Source organism: Etheostoma spectabile, chromosome 12 (genome assembly GCF_008692095.1).
Source record: "Etheostoma spectabile isolate EspeVRDwgs_2016 chromosome 12, UIUC_Espe_1.0, whole genome shotgun sequence".
Taxonomy (NCBI): Eukaryota; Metazoa; Chordata; class Actinopteri; order Perciformes; family Percidae; genus Etheostoma; species Etheostoma spectabile.
In genome coordinates, this window is record NC_045744.1 from 6,263,034 (window position 1) to 6,283,645 (window position 20,612).

General features: G+C 42.0%; 1 protein-coding gene across 3 annotated transcripts in view; it reads right to left on the reverse strand.

Moving 5' to 3' along the window:
- ephb1 (EPH receptor B1) overlaps positions 1-20,612 on the reverse strand; it is a 176,354-nt gene that overhangs the window by 100,164 nt on the left and 55,578 nt on the right. For all 3 annotated transcript variants that reach the window (XR_004334336.1, XM_032531327.1, XM_032531326.1), the window contains exon 2: positions 18,268-18,332. Coding sequence is in view for 2 of the 3 variants with exons in the window: in XM_032531327.1 (XP_032387218.1) it covers positions 18,268-18,332 (65 nt within the window). In the remaining variant the exon portion in view is untranslated. The remainder of the gene's footprint in view (positions 1-18,267; positions 18,333-20,612) is intronic.

The window sequence follows — 20,612 nt, forward strand, 5'->3', positions numbered from 1 at the left end:
GGAATCACTGGGCATCGGGAAGAGAAATTACTGAAATTAAAAGATGCTTGCCTGGAAGCTTGCTTTCAGATGAACATTTTTGAATAAATGTCCAGCTGCGCAAAAGCTGGTCAAGCTCAAATTGGTAGAGGGTCTACTTATATTGAAAATGTAATATTGGAATTTGTAAAGCTAATTTTTATAGTGTGAGTGTTATACATTGGCATACAGCTGCGAAGCAGTCACGTTGACTTGAAATGAATATGTTTTGTGAAGTAGAGAGAGTGATTTGAAAAATGTTCTTCTCAGATCAATTCCACCGTCTGTAAAAATAGCATTCTTCGTACTCCCCACCGATGATCTAAACAGCTGTAGGCCAGGAGGAGTTAATGAGGGCTACAGTAGAGTAAGGGGGCCTCCATTCAGTTCATGTTTCTTGTGAGCATATATCTCCCGGTGCTTTCTCCTTCTCCTGACCTTTAAAGCCCCAGCTGCTCAATCAGGCCTAATGGAGAGGAGAAGACATCAACTGTCCACACACAGCCCCCAACAACCATTCAAATGATGGAAGAGATTCAAAAACCTTCTTAGACGAGTCCATGAACTAATGTGAGACGAGATAGTGCCTTTGAATTTGGGGTCCGAAAATAATAAAAAAAACAACTATGATGAGAAACTATTTGGCTCAAGGAATACACAGTGATATCTGGAGAAAAACATTGGTTTGTGTCAGGTGGGGGCAATGAGAGGGATGGGGAAGAAGACACGTGGAGAACAGTGACACTGCTGACATGATAAACGAGTTTACAGAAATCTGAGGTGCAAATTAAAGCCTTTTTTCACCGCTGCTCCCTCGGTGGCCACTTCGCTGTACTCCCCCCCCCCCCACACTCTCTTCCCCTTCTGCTCTCCTCTCTCGTCTCTGCTCTGTAATGACCATTCATCAGCATTACAGGAACCTGTCCCTTTCAGCACCGCCTGTTCATTAATACAGCCAGCCCTAGGCTCCTCTGCACCCGTCTGCTCCAGTCTAGGAGGGGGTCCTCCCCGCCCCTCGTCTAGCCAAATGACCACCATCTTTCACGCCAGCGAGAGAGGCCCGAGGCATCTCCGATAATGTCCGTCTGAAATCTGTCCAGAAATTCATTGGCTGATATAATAATGAACTGTAATATTTTGTATTCCCTCCTCGGGTAGATATTCGGTGTCACCGTTGTGTCAAAGACAAAGAAAACTATTACAGGTGAATCGGTTACTTAGCAGAAATCAAACTTTGCGCCACATCCTTTCAGCTGCTTTGGATCCATCTGCTGTTCACGCCTGTGTGCTTGTGTGTATGCACTCAGAGATTGTGCTGTTTATAATGTGATGGTTTACCGACCACATATTGATTTGCTGGCTGTGTTTTGCTGCTGAAGAGCTTGAGGCTACATGCCACATTTCTGCTTCTGTAGACCCAAAACATTTGATTACTCTGAGTATTAACATCAATTATTAAGCATCTCCTTACAACATTTAATGCATGCGACATGTGCATTAAAGAAGCAAGGACATAGTCTACGTAAGCAGCACATGCCCTGCAGTCACAAACTTTGCCTAGGCTTCTTATTTCTATTTCTTTGCTCTTCCACAGACCTTTTACATCATTTAAATTAAATCTCTCTCCTGCACTACTCCATGACATCTCTCTGACCTTGCCAGAGAAGAGAGTGAAGGCATTTTCACCTTTCACCTCAGTGATAATGGAATTCCCTGGTCCTTGCATCTATTTTCTCTTCAGGATTTGTGTATGAAATAACACTGTTAGACCTGCCCAATGTATATTTGGTCTATGAATTATGGATGTAAGCGCAGATGTATGTTTCGAGGCATGTATCATTCATGTTGGCTCAAGGTAAACAAGGTGCGAGAGCGAAACTGTGCGATTCTCACGTTCCCAAGTCCTCTTTTAAACTACCCTACCACATGTTTTTCCTACGGTAGATCTTCCATAAGTTCAGGGAATAAGAGATTCTCCTTTGTGTCAGGTAAGAAACCACAGAGCAGTAAAGGATGTAGAATTCATTTTGATGAAATTATAAGTTATGGCAAAAACAACAAAAAGAGTGGGAGGAAGCTTAAGACCGAATAACATTGGAGAGTGTTTTACTGTATGTGCCTCAGCTTTCTCCCAAGTAGTTTTACTGTACACACTTCTGCATCACTTTATCTTTATTTTACCATTACCAATCTCACTGAATGTGAACGTTCTTGCTGATGAAACATCAGACCAATATGGAGAGCCTCTTTGCACAACACTCATTTCTACGCCAACCCAATGTACCCTTTGGCTCCACTCTAATAGCTTTGCTTTTGCCAGTAATAGGAGATACTCTTGCTTCCCCCTATCCCTGATTGTCAAGTGTTGCCATTGCGGGTGTCATTATGGCTGCTCTGTTTTACTGGCACTGGCGAGGAGATGGAGGAGCTGTAGATTTGCAGAATGCTTAATGTTTGTTTTAATGACCAGTCACAGCTAGCTGAGCTGAAGAGGACAGGGCAGGGGAAAGAAAGTGACAGAGTGATGGATAAAAGAAAAATACAAACGTGGAGAGGAATCAAGGAGAAAGGGGGTGGCGGTAATATATTCAGGCTGATGTTTTACCTTTCCACAGCCTCAGCTTACTGCCATCAAGCCATCAAGCCATCAATACTGTGCCCTCATAAAGAGCATTCATCACATTTATCTGCCATTACCTTCAAAAGGCTAAAATAACACAGAGCAGCTCAGATAGCCACAGTCTTCCTCTAGAGCACCACGGCATCCAACAGTGAGCAAGGGACAAGCAGAGCCCCAATCACAGAGCTGAGGGTAACCTATCAGACCATGGATGTAACACCTGTGGACAGTAATAAGAGAAATGGACTGGACTACTGAGTCATTTAGAGCAGGCAAGAAAGGAAGTGGACCGGAGCTACAGCACATAGGCTGTAAGATTTAAGTCAAGCTTGATACTGATATAAGAAAAGCTATGGAGAAGAGGTGCAGCCTGGGAATAGTTCAAAATGTCATATAGACCCTTTCCCCCAACAGTTTTTAGGAACCCAGGAAAGTCAAGAACTCAAGAATTTTAATTGCTGTTCAACTAATGCCCCTTTCCCACTGGTAACCAAAACCCCACTAACATCTGGCATGTGTCCGCAGTGGGAAAGGTCACAATTCAGGCATTCATTCTCAGCAAAAATGACTCTGCAGTAGTCACGGGTATTAAACAGCTCCAGTTCTGATCGGCAGTAATTGAAACTTGATGCCATGACGACAGACTCCACCATCGGTAAGTTGTGTCATCTCGGACACAAATTCCATCCGTCTCCGCCCAAGCAGCGCTTGGATATCGTTCCAGATTAGTCAGCACCGAGTTTAAAAGACTGACTAAGTAACAGATATAGAGACAAAAAACCACCGTACCACACTGGCCTCCATGCTGCTTTCTATTGTTTACTGTTTTATGGCGCGTGTGTTTTGAAAGAAGATATCCAGAAAGGCATACTCGTTTACTGGCACTGGGAAAAGAGAAGCTTATTTTTGGCAGGTTTACAAAATTATACAGTGTATACTCACTAATGTTGGTGGAAAAAGGGTGTAAAAGGAACCTGGGTCCTAATGTAGTTTCCGGGCCATACTCCCTGCCCCCCAAAAGTCTCTGACTAGGGAGTTGTACTTAATATTGGGCAGGGGCTTACCGTATCGGGGCAAATGTTGCAGAGTTGACCATGGTTGGACAAACACACGCCTCAAAGCCGCTACAGCTTGTTTACAGCAGTCACTCACACAGAAATCTAAAGTGGGTGCTAGTAGTATCAATGTTAAAATGCTGTTACATACTAAAGTAAGAAATAACCAGACAACACTAAGCAGATCATCACTACTTAGTTTTTTTTGGCAATGTCAGCGTGTCCCTTTACCTCTGCGGGTCTCCTTGAGGGTATCCATTTAAAAACTTACAGCAAGTTACAAAGAACGACGGTAACTATTTGTTGTTGTTTTGTTACGTGAAGAAAAATGTGTTTTCAGAAAAAAACTGTTGCTTTCCATTATGGGTCATTTATCTGATCTTCTAGGTTCTTTAGTTGCTGTGGAAACTTAAAGAAGATTGGGCAAAAATAATCTTGGTTTGCCGATTTAGTTCCTAAGGCTACATTTCTCTAGGAACTATTTGTTGGAAGAAGGCCAATGGTGGCCACAAAAGGAAATTCAGAAATAGAGTAAGAGCAATACAACTTTTGCCCTGATGCACTGTAACTCTACCCTCAATCATACAAACCAGCCAAAACACTTGGCAGCAATAGGTCTGGTTGTGGCTTGCACATAAAGACAAGTCGTGACTACTTTAAGCTCGTAGATCAACGGCAATCTATTCACACGAGATGGAGACATGAAAAGAGTAGCATCTATCTGATCTTTAACCTCCAGTCTGCTGTCACTGATTCTCAGTGGAGTCCCGTTCACTTACTGCTTTTCAAATCCATCAGCACCAGTTAATACAGCGACACGCTCAGACATACTGAACACAGATGGATGGTGAGCAGCTCAGAGCTCCTCTGTACAACTCCTCAGCCTAGAAAGGTCTACAAAATGCCATTGCAAATAGCAGATGAGCGCCCGGCAACTGTTTCTTGAACGGCCATCAAAACTCCCATTATTCAGTCTGACGATGTGCTTTTACAGCAGGACCCAAGGCAAAACGTGTATGAAATAGTAGACAGCAATGGCCAAATGTAACCGCTCCACCGCCGCCTCGTTCCCCCCAACTTTGTCCCAGACTGCGGTTTACAACTGAATTCTCGGTGGCCTTTTCAGTTAAAGCACTGAACTTTGCGTTTACCCTTCAAAGGGACAGTCGGTAGGAGAGTTTGCTACATTTGTATTGTGTGATCCCCAAAGGGTTTGAGGACTGGAGTGTGTTTATATAGTGTTTCTTCCAACATTATGGTTAGGGTGATGGTTTTACATCTGTAACCCCAAGAGAAATGGCTGGCACCTTTGTGAGGCCTTTCTACCCAAAACCTGACTGTTCATCTATCAATGCAGGGCTAAAACATGTAGGTGTAGGCAAGCAGGAGATTGCTTTTCATACCACAGGCTTAGGATGGACATTTCAATAATGAGCCTATTTGTTATTCATGACAACACAACATTGTACTGAGGCAGTGAAAGTATACCTTCATAGAATATTTTTTTTTAAATACTTAGGCATGAATAAATCAGCATTTAAAGAGCTGGCTTTTGATAAAAAGACAGAAGAAAAAAAGGGAAGGGTGCATGTGCAGGTGAAATTCACACTGCCATATTTGTAAAGGCCAAGGGCTCCGAAGGACAGTGGATTATAGCTGGACATGAAACGCTCCGATAGGGAACGGACCCTTTATGCCCCTGCTGCAAGATGCTCTTCTCATTTTGCAAAGCTTACCGCCGACGGTAATCACAAGCCAAGATAGCTTTTACTTTCCAAAGGCTGTTTCGAATCCCTGTGACTTAATGAGGATATTTGCATTTCAACCTTTGGGTCTGCTCCTTGAAGTCTAAAGAATGGACACGTCATACGAAGAAACAGTTTGTTGGCTTTGGTACCAATAACTGCAGCTACATTTCCTCACGTCCCCTGACAAACTTTGAGACACATGCTCATAGACTCATAAATTCACAAATTCTAAAAGCTACGCCTCATCCTCCAGCTCACACACTACAGCCTCTAAAATATGCAGTGGCATGATTGCTATTATCATTTCTGATCAGCTGTGTTATTGAATGAGGGCTGCTGTCAGGCCGGTTGCATGGGAATGATTATTTTGCGGGGCATCAGTGGCCTAGTTCCGCATGGTTGAATGTGATGGATGGGGAGGAAATGGTGATGTCTGAAACACTCCCAGTCCTGCCAGATCCCAGCCACTCTATAATTACAGTCACACAGTTTGACTGAGCACAAATAGAACTCTGTCGGTCTGCGTCAGAATGAGACACATTGAAGATCTGCTCTCCGGCCACGCTCATCCCCTCCGATCAATACTTTTATTGAACTCAGGTGTTAAGCAAGTAAGTTCCTGTTGATGTTGCTAGGCAAAGCATATCCAAGGTGTTTTTGTTTTGTTGTTACTATTGGCTTTCATACCAAACTTTATCTGAATGTGTATAGCGTGTAGGAAATGCTGGGAGGGAAATGGGAGTGCTGTGTTGACACATTATTTGCAATGTGGTCTCATCACATGCTTTGAAATGTCTTTGATATGCCTTTTTTTCCCTTAGATCCTGTGAGATGCACATAATGTGGCATTATGCTACGCCATTCAAGTGAACAATCCACCCAGGCGCCTCACTCTCCCACCCCATCCAACTTTTGTAATATCATTATTAACATTTGTATTTTCAATTACGTGGCGGGTGCTTTGAAGCGGCAGCCAATCTGCTGGGCTAAAGATGTTTTTAGATTGATCTGCTAGTAAACACAATACTGTACATGCAACTAAATGTGGCTTCTACTGTTTACACAGAAGACAGCAAGCTTAAAATGGAAAACGAGTGATTTTTTTTTTTCTTCCAGCCAAGACAAAATGCATCTCATATACAATCTCAACTGCAGGCGATTTGGCTTACGAAGGATCTGAAAATATGAAGATCTAATTATTAAAGCAAACATGATTTTACAGAAATTTGTGGACGGCGGAGCTTGGCAAGGTTGTTTGATGATGTAGGTGGGAAAACAGAATGAGGTGAAGTATACAGCAGCTGTGTATATATATATATATATATATATATATATATATATATATATATATATATATTTGCCCCTTCGCCTGTTTCTTTTTTCCACATACAGTATCAAGTAACCTTGCCAAGCTTCGTTGTCCACCAATTTCTGTAAAATCATGTTTGCTTTAATAATTAGATCTTCATATTTTCAGATCCTTCGTAAGAATGATGAGGCCAAAGAGTTTGTAGATAGTACATAGTACATAAATAATAAAAATACTATAGTATGTTCATGTTGATGCCACAATATGTGCAGTAGAATAAATACAATATGTTCCTGGTTTCAATTTCTTATAGCCATAATTCATCGTCATTCGCATTGGCACGTTTTAACGGTAACTATTGTTCAAATGTATTCAACAGAAGTTTTCCGGTACACATGTCTTTCTATTTTAAATGCCGGTACTCTCTAATTATCCATTTTGACTGCTGAAAATGAGGTAAGTGGTAATGTGTGAAGTATAAAACTGATAAAAGAATGTCAGATCTTTCACACAATTACCACATAAGGACTGTATGAGTACGGCTAAAATTACACCAGCAAAATGTTGGAAAGCATCATTAACTCAACAAGGCGTTAAAAAAAGGACAGAAACAAGGTTAATGCAATGGTGTTAAAACAGAGAACTGTTTCCTGAAGCCTTTTATCTCAAGATGCACCTGGTAACACCCACTCAGGGTGTCTTCAGAGTAACCATGCGGCTGACAGTGCTTCAGCAGGGCTTTCAGTTTCCAGTAGCAACATTACCTGGAGTGTAAAAGGCCAAAGCTGTGTGTTGTGTTGAAATATCTGACAGCCTCTGCAACCTTATGGATCTATTGTGTAGGATGATAAGAAGGGTGACTAAATGATTCACCATGACTGTGTATATATATTGAAATTAGAAAGGTGTCTTGATGCACCAGCACACATGTAGAGAGAAGGAAATGGAAAGGAAAAGAAGGGCAGGAGAGAGAGAGAGAGATAAATCCACAGATAAAGCAGTCAGGATGTAACAAGGGGTAAAAGGGAGTGACAAAAATGCAGTAAGGGAGTGGACGAGTGAAAGCCGGCGCTCTGCAGGATCCCTGGTCCCCTGTGGCCCAAGGCGAGGCCATTTAGGGACAAACCACAAAGACCGCGTCAGCAGGGGACAGGAGAATGCCAAGGTATGAAGGCTTTTGGGTGCAAAGGGTCTCCTGCCTGTGTGTGTGTGTGTGTGTGTGTGTGTGTGTGTGTGTGTGTGTGTGTGTGTGTGTTAAATCATGTGTGCATGTATGAGTAGGTAAAGATGAAGTATAAAGGAAGTCTGAGCTTTGAGACAGACAATCTGGTGTTAAGAAAAACAGAAAAAATGACAGAAAAAGTCACTGTGGGTAAAAAGATGGAGGAGAAGAATAGAAGGATTTACTGCTATTTCTGCCAGCTCAGTAGGACTGCTAAAATAGCAGGTACTGCAGGTCCTGCAGGTACTGGGGTAGAAACAGAATCACTCCCACACATCAGTCAGTCTCCAGCGTCTTCTTTGCACTCCTCTAAATCCATACCAAATTAAGGACAGACTCATTTTTTTCATTTCTTTCTTTGCCCTAGTTCTATCACTTTCTTGTTTTATTTATTCTTTGTCCTTGCCTCCTAATACATCCAAGAGAATTGCTACATGTGAAATATGGAAGTGAAACCCCACAGGAACGAGATCAATAGTCACATTAGAGTCAAAAATAACATAGGAAGAAGTAGAAAAACTAGAATACTTCAAACCAGCCTGATTTAATTTGTAACTATATTCTGTTTGTGTTGCACACATATTGTAATGTTCTGTGCCGTCTGTATATATTAGATGCTGCTGTCTTGGCTGTGTCTCCCTTGCAAATAATTTAAAATGTAAATTAAATCTTACCAAAAAAAGAAGAAAACTGTTTAGAGCTCAAATATAATATGGGTGTGGTTCTGAAGAGAACCCACAGACTATTCAAATCACATACACATACAAATAGACAACACAAGCACCCCAAACACAGAGCAACACAATCACAAACACACAAGCAGAAAGCCATAGATGCATTGGGATCTTGTGATCTTGAGATCTTGAGATCATGTGATCTTGTGATCATGTGATCCGTTCCCTGTCCTGCTATTCTGGTCCTCATGCTGAGCAGAGATCTCAGAGCAGTGAAATCACACTCAATGACCATGGCGGCAAAATGAAATTGGTGTCTTACTGACAGGACAATGTCAGCTGTGTGTGTATGTGTTTGCACAAAATGTGCATGTAGATTCAATTTCGTTTTAATTCCTCAGGAGTTCAGGAGGAGTTATATGTGTGAATGTGTGCCTGTGTTCATTTCTGGGTAAATATCTTATACAAGTGTGCCGTTTCCATCAGTTTGCGGGGGAGAGAGAGAGAGTGTGCGCGTGCGTGTGTGTGTGTGTGTGTGTGTGTGTGTGTGTGTTTGTGCGCGTGTAATGAAAGCACTTTTCTCACCTGGCCGCTGAAGCGCAGCCAGCATGACTCACTGTCGCTTTTCTCCTCTCATTCCATTTCAGCTCGGGCTCTGCAGGTTCAGAGTTCACCTCCATCCCTCTCGTTCTTTCTCACTCCTTCTCACTCATCCTTTTTTCGTCTCCATCCCTCTCTGACTCTTATTATCTACATTCAATCAGCCTTTTTCTCTTTCCTCTCTGCCTTTCGCTTACTTTCCTCACTTTACTTGTCCCCCCCCTACCCCCGTGTTCCCGTATGCCCATTGAGCCACTGCCTGTCTAGCTGTCAGGATATAAATAATTTAGGTGTACTAAGTCTGGTCAGCAGATGGTGAGATGGCTGTTACGGATCTATCTGTGCTCTTTAAGAATCGCTGAGTGAATGCTGACACCTGTCCAGTTAAGGCCCACAGGAGCTTTGCTTAAGCACAGGCCCAAAACGCCACTCCAGCAGTACCTGCTCTTGTGCCTGCTCACATATGTAGGTGCGGATATGCAACAGCATGCTCAGGCACGTAAAAATATACGTGAGCACACACATGTGAAAATACAAGGGAGTGCAAATACAAACAGAAAAACAGAGATGTCATGGTGAGATTCATCCTTTCTTATGCACCTGGCACCTGCTACAACCAAAGGGCAGAGGGATTTCTCCAAAATGTCCTCCTTATCTTTCTGCATCCGTCTCACTCCCCACGCCTTTTCCTGTCAGTTGTGTCCTTCAGCACTAATCCTTCACACCCCTTTCTCTGCTCACTTGGACCACTCTTTATCCCTCCTCTCCCCAAGCTCCTTACATCACACCAACCTGCCCTGTGTCTACACGCTTCACAACACCCAAAGCAGCCTCTGTCAGCGCAGCCACTGCCACCCCGCTGACCCCGTAACCCCCCCAACACCCCTCTCCCAAAAGCCTCTCACCTCGGTCTGTGACCCCTCAGTCACATGAGTTAACCCGAGCTCTCTTTCACACGCCTCCTGTGGGTGTGCTCTTACAGAGCTGCTTTTTTTTGGGTTCCCATTCACATACAACTGATCTCTTACCCTGTCTCCCTCCAGTTGCTCCTAATCCCTTCCTCCTCCAACCTCCTTTTCCTCATTGCACAACCCTTTCAGCTTTATTCTTCCAGCTCCTCTCATCCCTCACTCTCGGCCTCACCGTCTTACGTTACACTCTAATAATCCCATCCAACCCCTCCAAAATGAGAGCACTGTTTTCTCACTCCCCATCCCTTTTATCTAAATCATTCAAGACTGATAAAGAAAAAACAAAACAAAAAAAACACAATTTATTTTATTTACAGTTCCGATCACCAACATTTTGATGTTTTATTTCAGGAAACTCACCTTATTTCAACCACATCCAAACATCTCCAGTTAAAATACGGTTCTTAACCCTTGATTTTCACCAACTGTGGAACGGCTGCGGAATTGCTCCGCAGCATGTCGGCTCTGCGCTCCGCCGTCCTTCAATAACCAACAAGTCTGGACCCACGAGATCTCGCAAATTCACGTTTGATCACGCGATATAACAGGATGTAGTTTCTATAAACAGAACCACAAAACATCTGACCTGTTCACTTCAGGCCTGTCTCCGCCCATTATGACATTTTCAAGGTGTAGTGCAGGGAAATATGATCCGCTGTGAGCATGTTGTATTTTATTATGAAAATTAACCCGGATGTTTTATGTTGTTTCTGTGCTCAACTTTCTGTCCCGCACTTCCTGTTCTGCCCTGTGCTGAATTGCTGTGGAGCACTCCACAGTCAGCGGAGCTCTGCATAGTCAGTGAAAATCCACACATCGACTTTAACAGAAACCTACTGACTCCGTCACCATTCCAGAGCGGATCTGAAGCCGTTCAGCATTTGGTGGAAATCAGGGGTAAGTTTTCACCATTGCTTTTAATGGAAAAGATAGGAGAAAAGCGAATAGAAATTATGACAACAGAGACATAAATAATGTAGTATAGGAGTATATGGTCCAAACACTGGCTCTTCCTGTTAGGACTGTGTGTTATATACAGTATATTTCTCTGTGTAATAGCATAGTGCTACATCAAGGGATGATGTAGAGAGATGGGGGTTGTTATAGTGAATACAACCCCAACAGGGTGATCAGGAGTCTTGAATCAGCCTGTGATTTGTGTATCTCCTTAAAAGCCTGGCTGCCTGGCTGATTTGAGGTAACATTTGTCCAAGGAAATGATGTCCCATGGGCTCACGAGAGTACCACATTGCTTGTAGTAGCTGTTGGTCTATTTTTAGTGGGTGAAGGTAGAAAGCACTCGCGTCAGGAGGGCAAAGGGATAAATACTTTCTAAAACTAGCTATGGGGCAGTTGGGATTGCCAGTCTCAGCAAAGATCCCCCCCATGTAATATTCTTTACATCAATCTTTGGCATCCCTATGGGTCTTGGTCTCAGAGTTGTGGGCGAGAGAAATGTACTTAATGCCATTCTCATCTTGTTTTAAATTAAAAGAGTCACTTTTCAAGTCTTGATTGTCCTCTCTGCCTTGGCTTGCCAGATGGAATCGAACCACACCTTTTGGACCAGTGTGTGTTCGAAGACACCAACTCTAAACACCTGAGGGGCCGCAAATCTGTGGCTGTGATGGGGGTGTGGTGCTGGCTTCCGTCTTTCCTTTTTTTTTGTGGATGTTTTGATGACCGATTTAAATACCCCGTTACTTGATTTACATGTGGTGCTAATCATTATATCAAACCTTGCTTAGTGTCAACATATCCCCGACCTGATCACAATGTAACTTGCAATTAAAGACGTTTTTCCATTGGCCTTCCTAACGGATGCATACAATGATCACAGCATCTGATTCAGGGTTTTCTTCCCCGAACTATCAAAGTCTGCTGACATATTCTTTTGGACTAACCGGTATTTAAACACTGCCAGAGCCCATACCGTAGCCTATTCTATTTAGTGTTTTCTTCAATTTTGTTGATTTCTCTGTTAGCAAGCTCTTTGTCTCTTTTAGCCTCTCTTGCATCTTCTGGGACAAATCAGCCATTAACCACAATTTAAAAGTTTTGTTTTCTCCAAACAGTATTGTAATTAATATTAAAATTGTCCAAGTCTGTTGCCACAGCTGATAAATTATCCAGACTTCTTCCACTTGATTGATATAGCTGTCCTCCAGAGTGAACAGAACTGCATCCTTGGCAATGCTCTGCTATGCATGGCAGCAGTGTTTTATACTTAGCAACCGCAGAATGCCTTAGGATTCTACCAAGCCATGTAATAAAAACACTTAGTGGACACACAGCCTCGCTCTTCTGCTGTTCTTCACTCCCTCTACTTTCCTTTACTCCTTACCTCACAACAGTCCCTTACATGTTGGTAATGCAAACTTCTCACCTCCCTTATCTCCTTCTATTCTTACATCATGCATACCAGAGACCAGAATACTGTAATAAAGCAGTCAGAAATAAAGCAGGTAATCAGATAATACATTCATATCCACCACGAAAATGGGAAAGCTCTAAAACTTATATGGAATTGGTGATTAATCGGATTCATGCCTGTCCCTACCATGTTTGTAATCAGCACTAGGCTTGTAACAATTATTACATAATTGGCAAATTTATATACGCACACAGTATAAATAATTGTTGATTTTGTTCAGATGTGCCAAATTGTAATTATATACTGTTCATACTGTTGAGCTAAAGCTATGCTAGTTGTTGGCACTTGATCCAAACCATTCATAGTAACAAAAATGAAGAAGGTGGGATACAGTTTGAAAAAATTATTTTAGAGGGGTTGTTTACTTTACAGGCTGTATATCACTGTCATTACATTATCTGGGTCACATACATGATATGATCAAAAGATGTATCTAAAGTTCATAATTTGTTTAAAATCGTAATGAATTAATATTTTTTGAATGTGACTGAAAGAGATTTTGTTAATCGCCATTAATTCTGAGACAATTAATTGCACAGTATAATTTGGAATTGTTACAGCTCTAATTAGTATTGGAAGCCATGTTTAATAGTCCTTAAGTTCACATGTTGTGTAGGGAATTAGCATTTGGACGGCGTAGGCAGTGGCTCTGTAGTGGGAGCACTTACACTAAATTATGTATAGGTTAAACCTGATTCTGGATTTAATCGTTTTGGTTCAAAGTATAGATGTTTAATTCCATCTCACTGTAGAATTTGCCTTTGTTCTGGCCTTTATCGGATTAATGTATGACCATGAAAATTGTTATTTTCTTGAGCATAAATAGGTTGTGTTATCCGATTTTCTTTTAATCACTCAAAGGTGCAATATGTAATACTGACAGCTACTGTTTAAAATATTTACTGCAGTACAAATTCAAAATACTGGAGAGAGTTGTCTCCCCCGCCCCCTCCTCCTCAGACTCGAGGTTCACGGAGGTTGCCAGGCTGAGACCACAGCATCCACAACAATGTTGCTAGACGCTTGTCTCACATAACCAGACATACTTCACAGCACAGCCGAGTAGCTAACGTTAGATGCTGGCTATACTGACAGTCATAAAAGCCTGAGCTCACGCGGAGCTCTGTAGCCAAATGACACACACTTCCTTGGCTTAGAATTACAGTAGGAACCGCTGAAAGTTTCCACCGCCTCGCTGTCCTCTCCACACGACAGACAGACACACTTCCTTGGCTTAAATGCGTCTCAATTGTTTTTTGCACGAAAGTTGAAATGACCTAAAACGCCCGCACCTTGTAGCCGTGATAAGCTAACCCAAAGCTATGCTTACCTGTTCAGGAGGAAACTCAGCGTCCTTTTGGGCTCTAAACTGTCTCAATCTTTCAAATACATCTCCAATATTTACCTAGGGTTTCTCTCTGGTCAGGCAACTGTTTTTTTAGGTCGGGTAGAATCTATCTCCGCTGACCCCGTTCAATTGTTTGTTGCTTTCATGGCTGTACTACAGTCCAGCTGTAGCGAGCTGGGTTTACATTTTACAGGTATGTCTGGCAACCCGGGCTGTCTGTCCAACAACACACAGGCCAAAACACAAACAGACATTCCATCACGGAACAGAAATTTCAAAAGGAGAAAATACAGAGAAGATAGTCTTTCAACTTAGCATGTTTCCTTAATATCTGGTGATGCATTGGGGTCATTTTTGGATTTACTACAGTAAATATATTACATATTGGACCTTTAACCCAGTTTTACATGTACAAGTTACTTTGGAAAGTTGACAATAATTACATTATTTATAAGTGCATGTAAATCTACATTAGTGAGGCCAGTGCATCTGTGTGTGTGTGTGTGTGTGTGTGTGTGTGTGTGTGTGTGTGTGTGTGCTTGCGTGCGTGCGTCACTGTCTTTCATGTCTGATCTGTCACATCGTCACATGGTAAGGTCGGGGGACATTTGCCTTTTTGGGACTCCATAATTTATGAGTAAGAGTATGTGTGTGCGTGATAGAAAGACAGAGAGAAAGAAAACGAGGACCGACTCATAAGGATGGATGTGAGAAGGAAACAGAGGAAAAAAAGACATGGGGGGAGTCCACAGAGGGAAAGAATGAATTTATTGAAATGAAACAATAGAAAAAAAGCTAGGGCGTGGATGCACATGAAGGAATAGTGGGATGTGTGCTGTACACATCTGCTTACCTTCTGAGCTCTCATTTTCTCGTGCAGATGCTAACATGTGAGAGGGCATTGCATACTGCCGCTCCATTATACATTCACATGGGCAACCCTGATTTGTCCTCTTGTGTACACCACTGGAACTAATGACACTGCTTCTGCAATTCTTCAAAATTAACCCTTCAGGTCAGCCAAACCCAAACACACATACACACCTCTCATTGAACTCCTGAAGGAGAAGTTACTAAAGGAAATTAATGGGATGTATCGGATAGTACAGGGACAACACTAGTGTGTGTGTGCCTTTTCTCTTGCTGTGTGTGTGTGTTAGAGAGGCAGTTATCAGCTTCACAAAGAGAAGCACATTGAACACTTAGCCGCCGGCTATACGAACAAATACACATTATTATTCAAGTAAGTACGTGCAGTCATACAAGTGGTGTGTACAATTCATTAATCATGTTGTGTTCGTACGAGGTAAAATCCCAGTGGAATCAGCTCCACCCATACACTGTATAACTTAAATAGAAGGAGCATGTGTTGTGGGGATCTGCTATGAGTCGTTGAGTTTGATGTTACGGGGGCAGCCATCTTGGTTGCGGATGTGACGATTTTAGACGTGAGGGAGGAGCCATCGACTGTGGCGGCATCTGACTGTGACGTTAGCTGAGAGTTGCTTACACTCTACGTTATGTTACACACTTTCATTTTCAAGCTAGATGCAGCTGCTGCTGAAAGCTAGCCTACATACTTTGAGGTAAAATTTAGTTTCGCTAGCTTTTTAATAGATCTTTGTCCAATAGTTATATTACATATTAGATAGGTTGCGAATTGTCAGTCACATCGTAGCCATGCCATGAAACCCCTTGCTTTATCGTTGATTTTAAAATCAACGCGACCATAATTGAAAAAATTATCATTCTGTGTTGCAGAATACTTAACCCTCATGTTGTCCTTGGGTCCCTTTTTTATCACAAAAAATTGGCTTTCGAAATAAGCGCTGAAAATCAACAACATTAAAAATATTTAAAAAACACCAAAAACGTCAAAAAAGCACCCACAACATTGAAAAAGTGACACAAATGTTGGAAAAATGTGACCATTGTTGACGGGAAGACAACCCAAGGGTTAAAACTGATTTATTTTTAAACTAATTTAGGACTTTTTTTACTGGGGTAATGGAAATGGAGGTGAATGGGGTGAATGGAGAAATATTTCCTTCTTTATAGAACTGTGTAGATTGAATTATTACTTTATGTTATCACTATTATTACTTCAACTGAAATGAAGTGAGAAGTGTCACTTTCTCATGGACTTCTACAGAAACCGACCTACTTTGGCAACCGCATGTGTCGCACCCTGCTGGAATTCAGACAGAATGCAGGTTTATGTCACTTCTGCATTTGCAGCATTTCGCTGAACCAGATGCTTTGTCCATTAATATTAACCGTCTATGGCTCCACCCAGTGACATTCTGCGTCTTTGACAACGCCGTTCACCCGCCTACAGTCATGCTTATCAAATCAACTGCATGGTACACAAAACAAACTAGTGCACCAGTAGTTTCACATTGCCAGACCTTTCAGTGCACCAGCAACCCTCAGAGATGAGAATTGCACATTTGAAAATGATCTGATATTGACCAGGTTTGACATAATTACATCTTACTTAAAGGAAATCCATTAAAAACTTGCTGAATTCAGGGTGTGTGTATTTAAGCGCACATGTAAGAGTGTACGTGAAAGTGGGTAATTCTACACAATCACGCTGCTGTCTCACTCACACACTACCAGCAAGGTCAAGGCAGCAGTGCAGCGTGGTACGTTCTTCCAGTGAGCAGTATGAGTGTATTCTCCCTACAGCAGGTCTCTCTCTGCCTGAACCTTTACACCAGGAGAAGCTTAAAAAACTATGTCTCAACACAGACAGGAGGCTCTGTGTGCCTGGAGGCTTCCTGAACTGAATAGGCTCCGATGGAAATAGCACTGTAGATGTCTCTACTCAGTAGGTCTTACTGGATATTTTCTCTTCACGGAGAGAGAAAAAGAAAAAAACGTGACAGTGTGAGGCTGATCCACGGAAAGAATCAGATTTATTCCATTGCATATTATGTTAGTGTTGATCCATCTGATCCTTAAAAATGTAAAAAAATATATATTGTTGTTTGTGTTTCACAGCATTCTGGGTGACAGACCAGCATGCCTCATCCCTAAAGAAGCATTTAGAATCTCCGGATTTGGTTCAAAGACTGAAATTGTGCAAAAAAAAGTGTGTAATTCTAAAAGAATAGGAAAAGAAATGAAGCACAGTCAAATTGACAATTGACAGGCCACTCAACAATTAATCAGCTGTGAGGTCACACGTTATGTGTCCTCATGAACATGGTAAACTATAAATAAAATATAGAAATCCTGAGAATTTTTCTCAGAATGTATATTCTTCATACAAGCAGTACAGCAGCAGATGTAAGCAAGGTCTCAGCTGTTAGGCTGATTGTGGACATGCACACACACATTGACTAGTATACACATGAAAATGAGCACACTCGGATATTCCAGGTTCCAGGTTGTTTTAGTTAGTACTCCTCTGGGGAGACAAAAGCAAACGTGGACTGCCACACTCTCCAATGTTTAAACAGAGCAAAAGCTCTGTTCAAGAGCAATAAAAGCTCCCTTTACACATGTGTAAAATGCCTCATAAAGACCCACAGACCCAGAAAATGCAGAGAACAGTCATTGACTGCCCCGGCTCCTGCAAGATTCATCCTATCGGTGTTGGTCTACGAAGCTTTTCATTGAATTACTGACTTAGAGCACAGAGAACAAAGCCTTAACATATTATTTAAGTCCATTAGCGTAAAAGGGCAATCATACTTCTGATGCTGTGATTCTTCCAGAAAAAAAAGAACAGTGTTACCATTCTGATGACATGGCACTTTCTTTAATTTACACTTCTTTCATGTGCATAAAACTACCTGAAAGTTGAAAATAGTTCTCTTAAAATCTAAAAAAAGCCCTGAGCATTTCCATCTCCTAGCTCCTCCTCCCTCGTTTCATCCTAATACCTCCACTTCCCTGCATAAATGTATCATTACAGTATCATTATGTCTATGGTATCCTCCAGCCTCCATTTACAGGGACTTAGGTACTGTGTTCTGGGGCTTACGTGGACCCATTATGTCATTAAGTCATTATGAGCTGGGACAGAGAGAAAATAATACCCGTAATAGGAGCTACATTGGGCACTGCTTAAGACTATACTCCCATCCTGCCTGCCTTCGTTCCTACTTATCTGTCTGACTGTAGATCGGTACGTGCACTGTGTGTCATGTTACATATCACACTATCTTCCTCCCAACAGAAAAAAAAAAGTTTGAACATCAAACTTCTGAAACTGTTTTTTCCCCAGCAAGTGTATGTGTTGGCAATGTCCGACTCACCCCGGAATTAGGATACGCTGTCCAGCCCAGTTCAGCTGTGGCCACCCGAGTGTCCATCACGGTCTCTGCAGCGAAGAAAGAAAAAGAGGTTGGGAGAGAGGAAGACAGCGGTTACCCTCAGCAAAGCTATTTTGAGTACCATTCCACAGAGTTGAACTGCATTCAAGCCCCAGTGATCATTTGACACTATCATCGATGCACAGAGAGGAGATGAATCCCTCACAGTGTTTCATCCATCTCTGCTTGACTTCTGTTAAGACAAGAGACATGGAAACAAAGTGTTGGCACTTTGCTGGAAGGAATATCTGAGAGCTTCTGTCATGTTGTTAAATGCTGAGCGTTGTATTGTGTTCCCTCAGTGTGAGCATGAAGCTACAGTATGTGCACGCTGCCTTTGTTTGTGTGTAGGTGTGTGCATGCATTTGCACCATATGCAGTCATTTGTGGGAAAACTGAGAGGATACGTTTGTATCTGTGTGCAACATGAGACACACGGCATGGGTTTTGCATGTGGCCGTATGTGAGTTCTGAACTGTGTCACATTGTTTACCCAAAGAAAGCGGCTTTACAAATGCAGAGGGAGCCCTCCACGGCGAGGACAGGGCAGTTTGTTTACTCCAAGCGGGGGCAGTCCCTGAAAACTAGTTTGGCGGTGTACTCTTTGTGTCAGTTATTCTTAACCCACAGTTAGGGAACACAGACATTTCCAAAGTATGCTGTGTATGTGAGGGTTTTAACCCTCCTGTTGTCCTGGGGTCCAATTTGACCCGTTTTTAAAACGTTTCTACATCAGAAATATGGAATTCTTTCATCCAAATTGTCCAAATATTACAGGTATGGTTCCATATAATGCTTCTTGCAAGTTAATGAAGGATCAGTTCACTACTTTATTGAATTTTGGGTGTTTTATTTTCCCCCCAACAAAACTTTGACAAAAGACAAAAAAAATGATTTAATTTCATATAAATGAGGTTTCTTGACCATGAATTCGAAAAAGAAAATAGTGTAAAACTAGTGGTAATATAGTGATGTGTACAGAATACTGATGGTAGTGTTACAAAAATGAAGAAACCGTTGAAAAAAAAGCATAAGAAAGTGTTGAAAGCGTCTAAAAAAATTTATTTTCAGTTTTGAACTAGGAGGACAACACAAGGGTTAATGAAACGGATGTCTTGTGTTTCTCTGTGATATACACAAACTATCGAGACGCACCGCAGAGAGCTATATGGTGCACTGGTTGCAAACAAAACTGAGACAATAAAAAGTAATCACCTCAGAGATAAAAAAATAAAAAAATAATGGATCTTCTGTAGGGAACAGTTTAGAGGATATTTAAATTTATCTACCACACTTTGGACTTGTATTGCACAAGGTGTCCTTTCTGGTCCCATATCTATGAAATATTAGGCAAAGTTTTCCTCTCGCTTATCTCCAGTGACACATCACAGACAAATAAGTCTGCCAGCTCACCCAAGAAGTTTGTCAACCCTGTTTTGATTAATATCTGCCTTGTTGGCTCAATGAAATCTGGAAATGTAATGTAGCTCAAGGGAAGAAGAGAGACGAAACATATAGATTAGAGAAAGTGCAATCAGGTACAAGGAGGTTCACACACACACACACACACACACACACACACACACACACACACAGACACAGACACAGACACAGACACACACACACACACACACACACACACACACACACACACACACACACACACACACACACACACACACACACACACACGCACAGTGATGGACTGGGTGAAATGTTGGCCTTAGCAGTGTAATGACAGATTCATAATTTCTCAAGTAACAGACTATGACCTAAACCTTCCTTTTTGTTGAGAGTGAACCACGGCATATTTCATGTTTTTTTGATATCCCCTGCCACAACATGCCCTCACTTGTTTTTGTTGTGGCCAAACAGATAAAGGAAATTGGAGCCAGAGGAGGGAATGGTATGTCTGGGTGATGATTTGTAGTAGATAAGCAGGGGGTGTGTGGGGATTTTCAGAGGAACTGTGGTTGCTGTGTCGTTGGCTTGGACATCTTCCACTATCACAGCAAGCGGTTGGCTAGCAACGCCCACACGCGTTAAGAGGAGAGGAGAAACACCACTCTGATTGAATACAAAGACATAACCAGCAGCCGCTGGTTCCAGCCCTCAGCACCCTCCCTCTTACCTACTCCTACGCAGGAGGCTCACACCCGCAGCTGTTGCCTATTTGGAATCTGACTGAGCTTGCAGCAATTTAGAAATCATTCCAAATGATGGAGCACTCGTAGCCCGTCATCTGTAGTTCAAGTGGTCTTGGTAAAAAACAAGTACAAAGAGCAAGA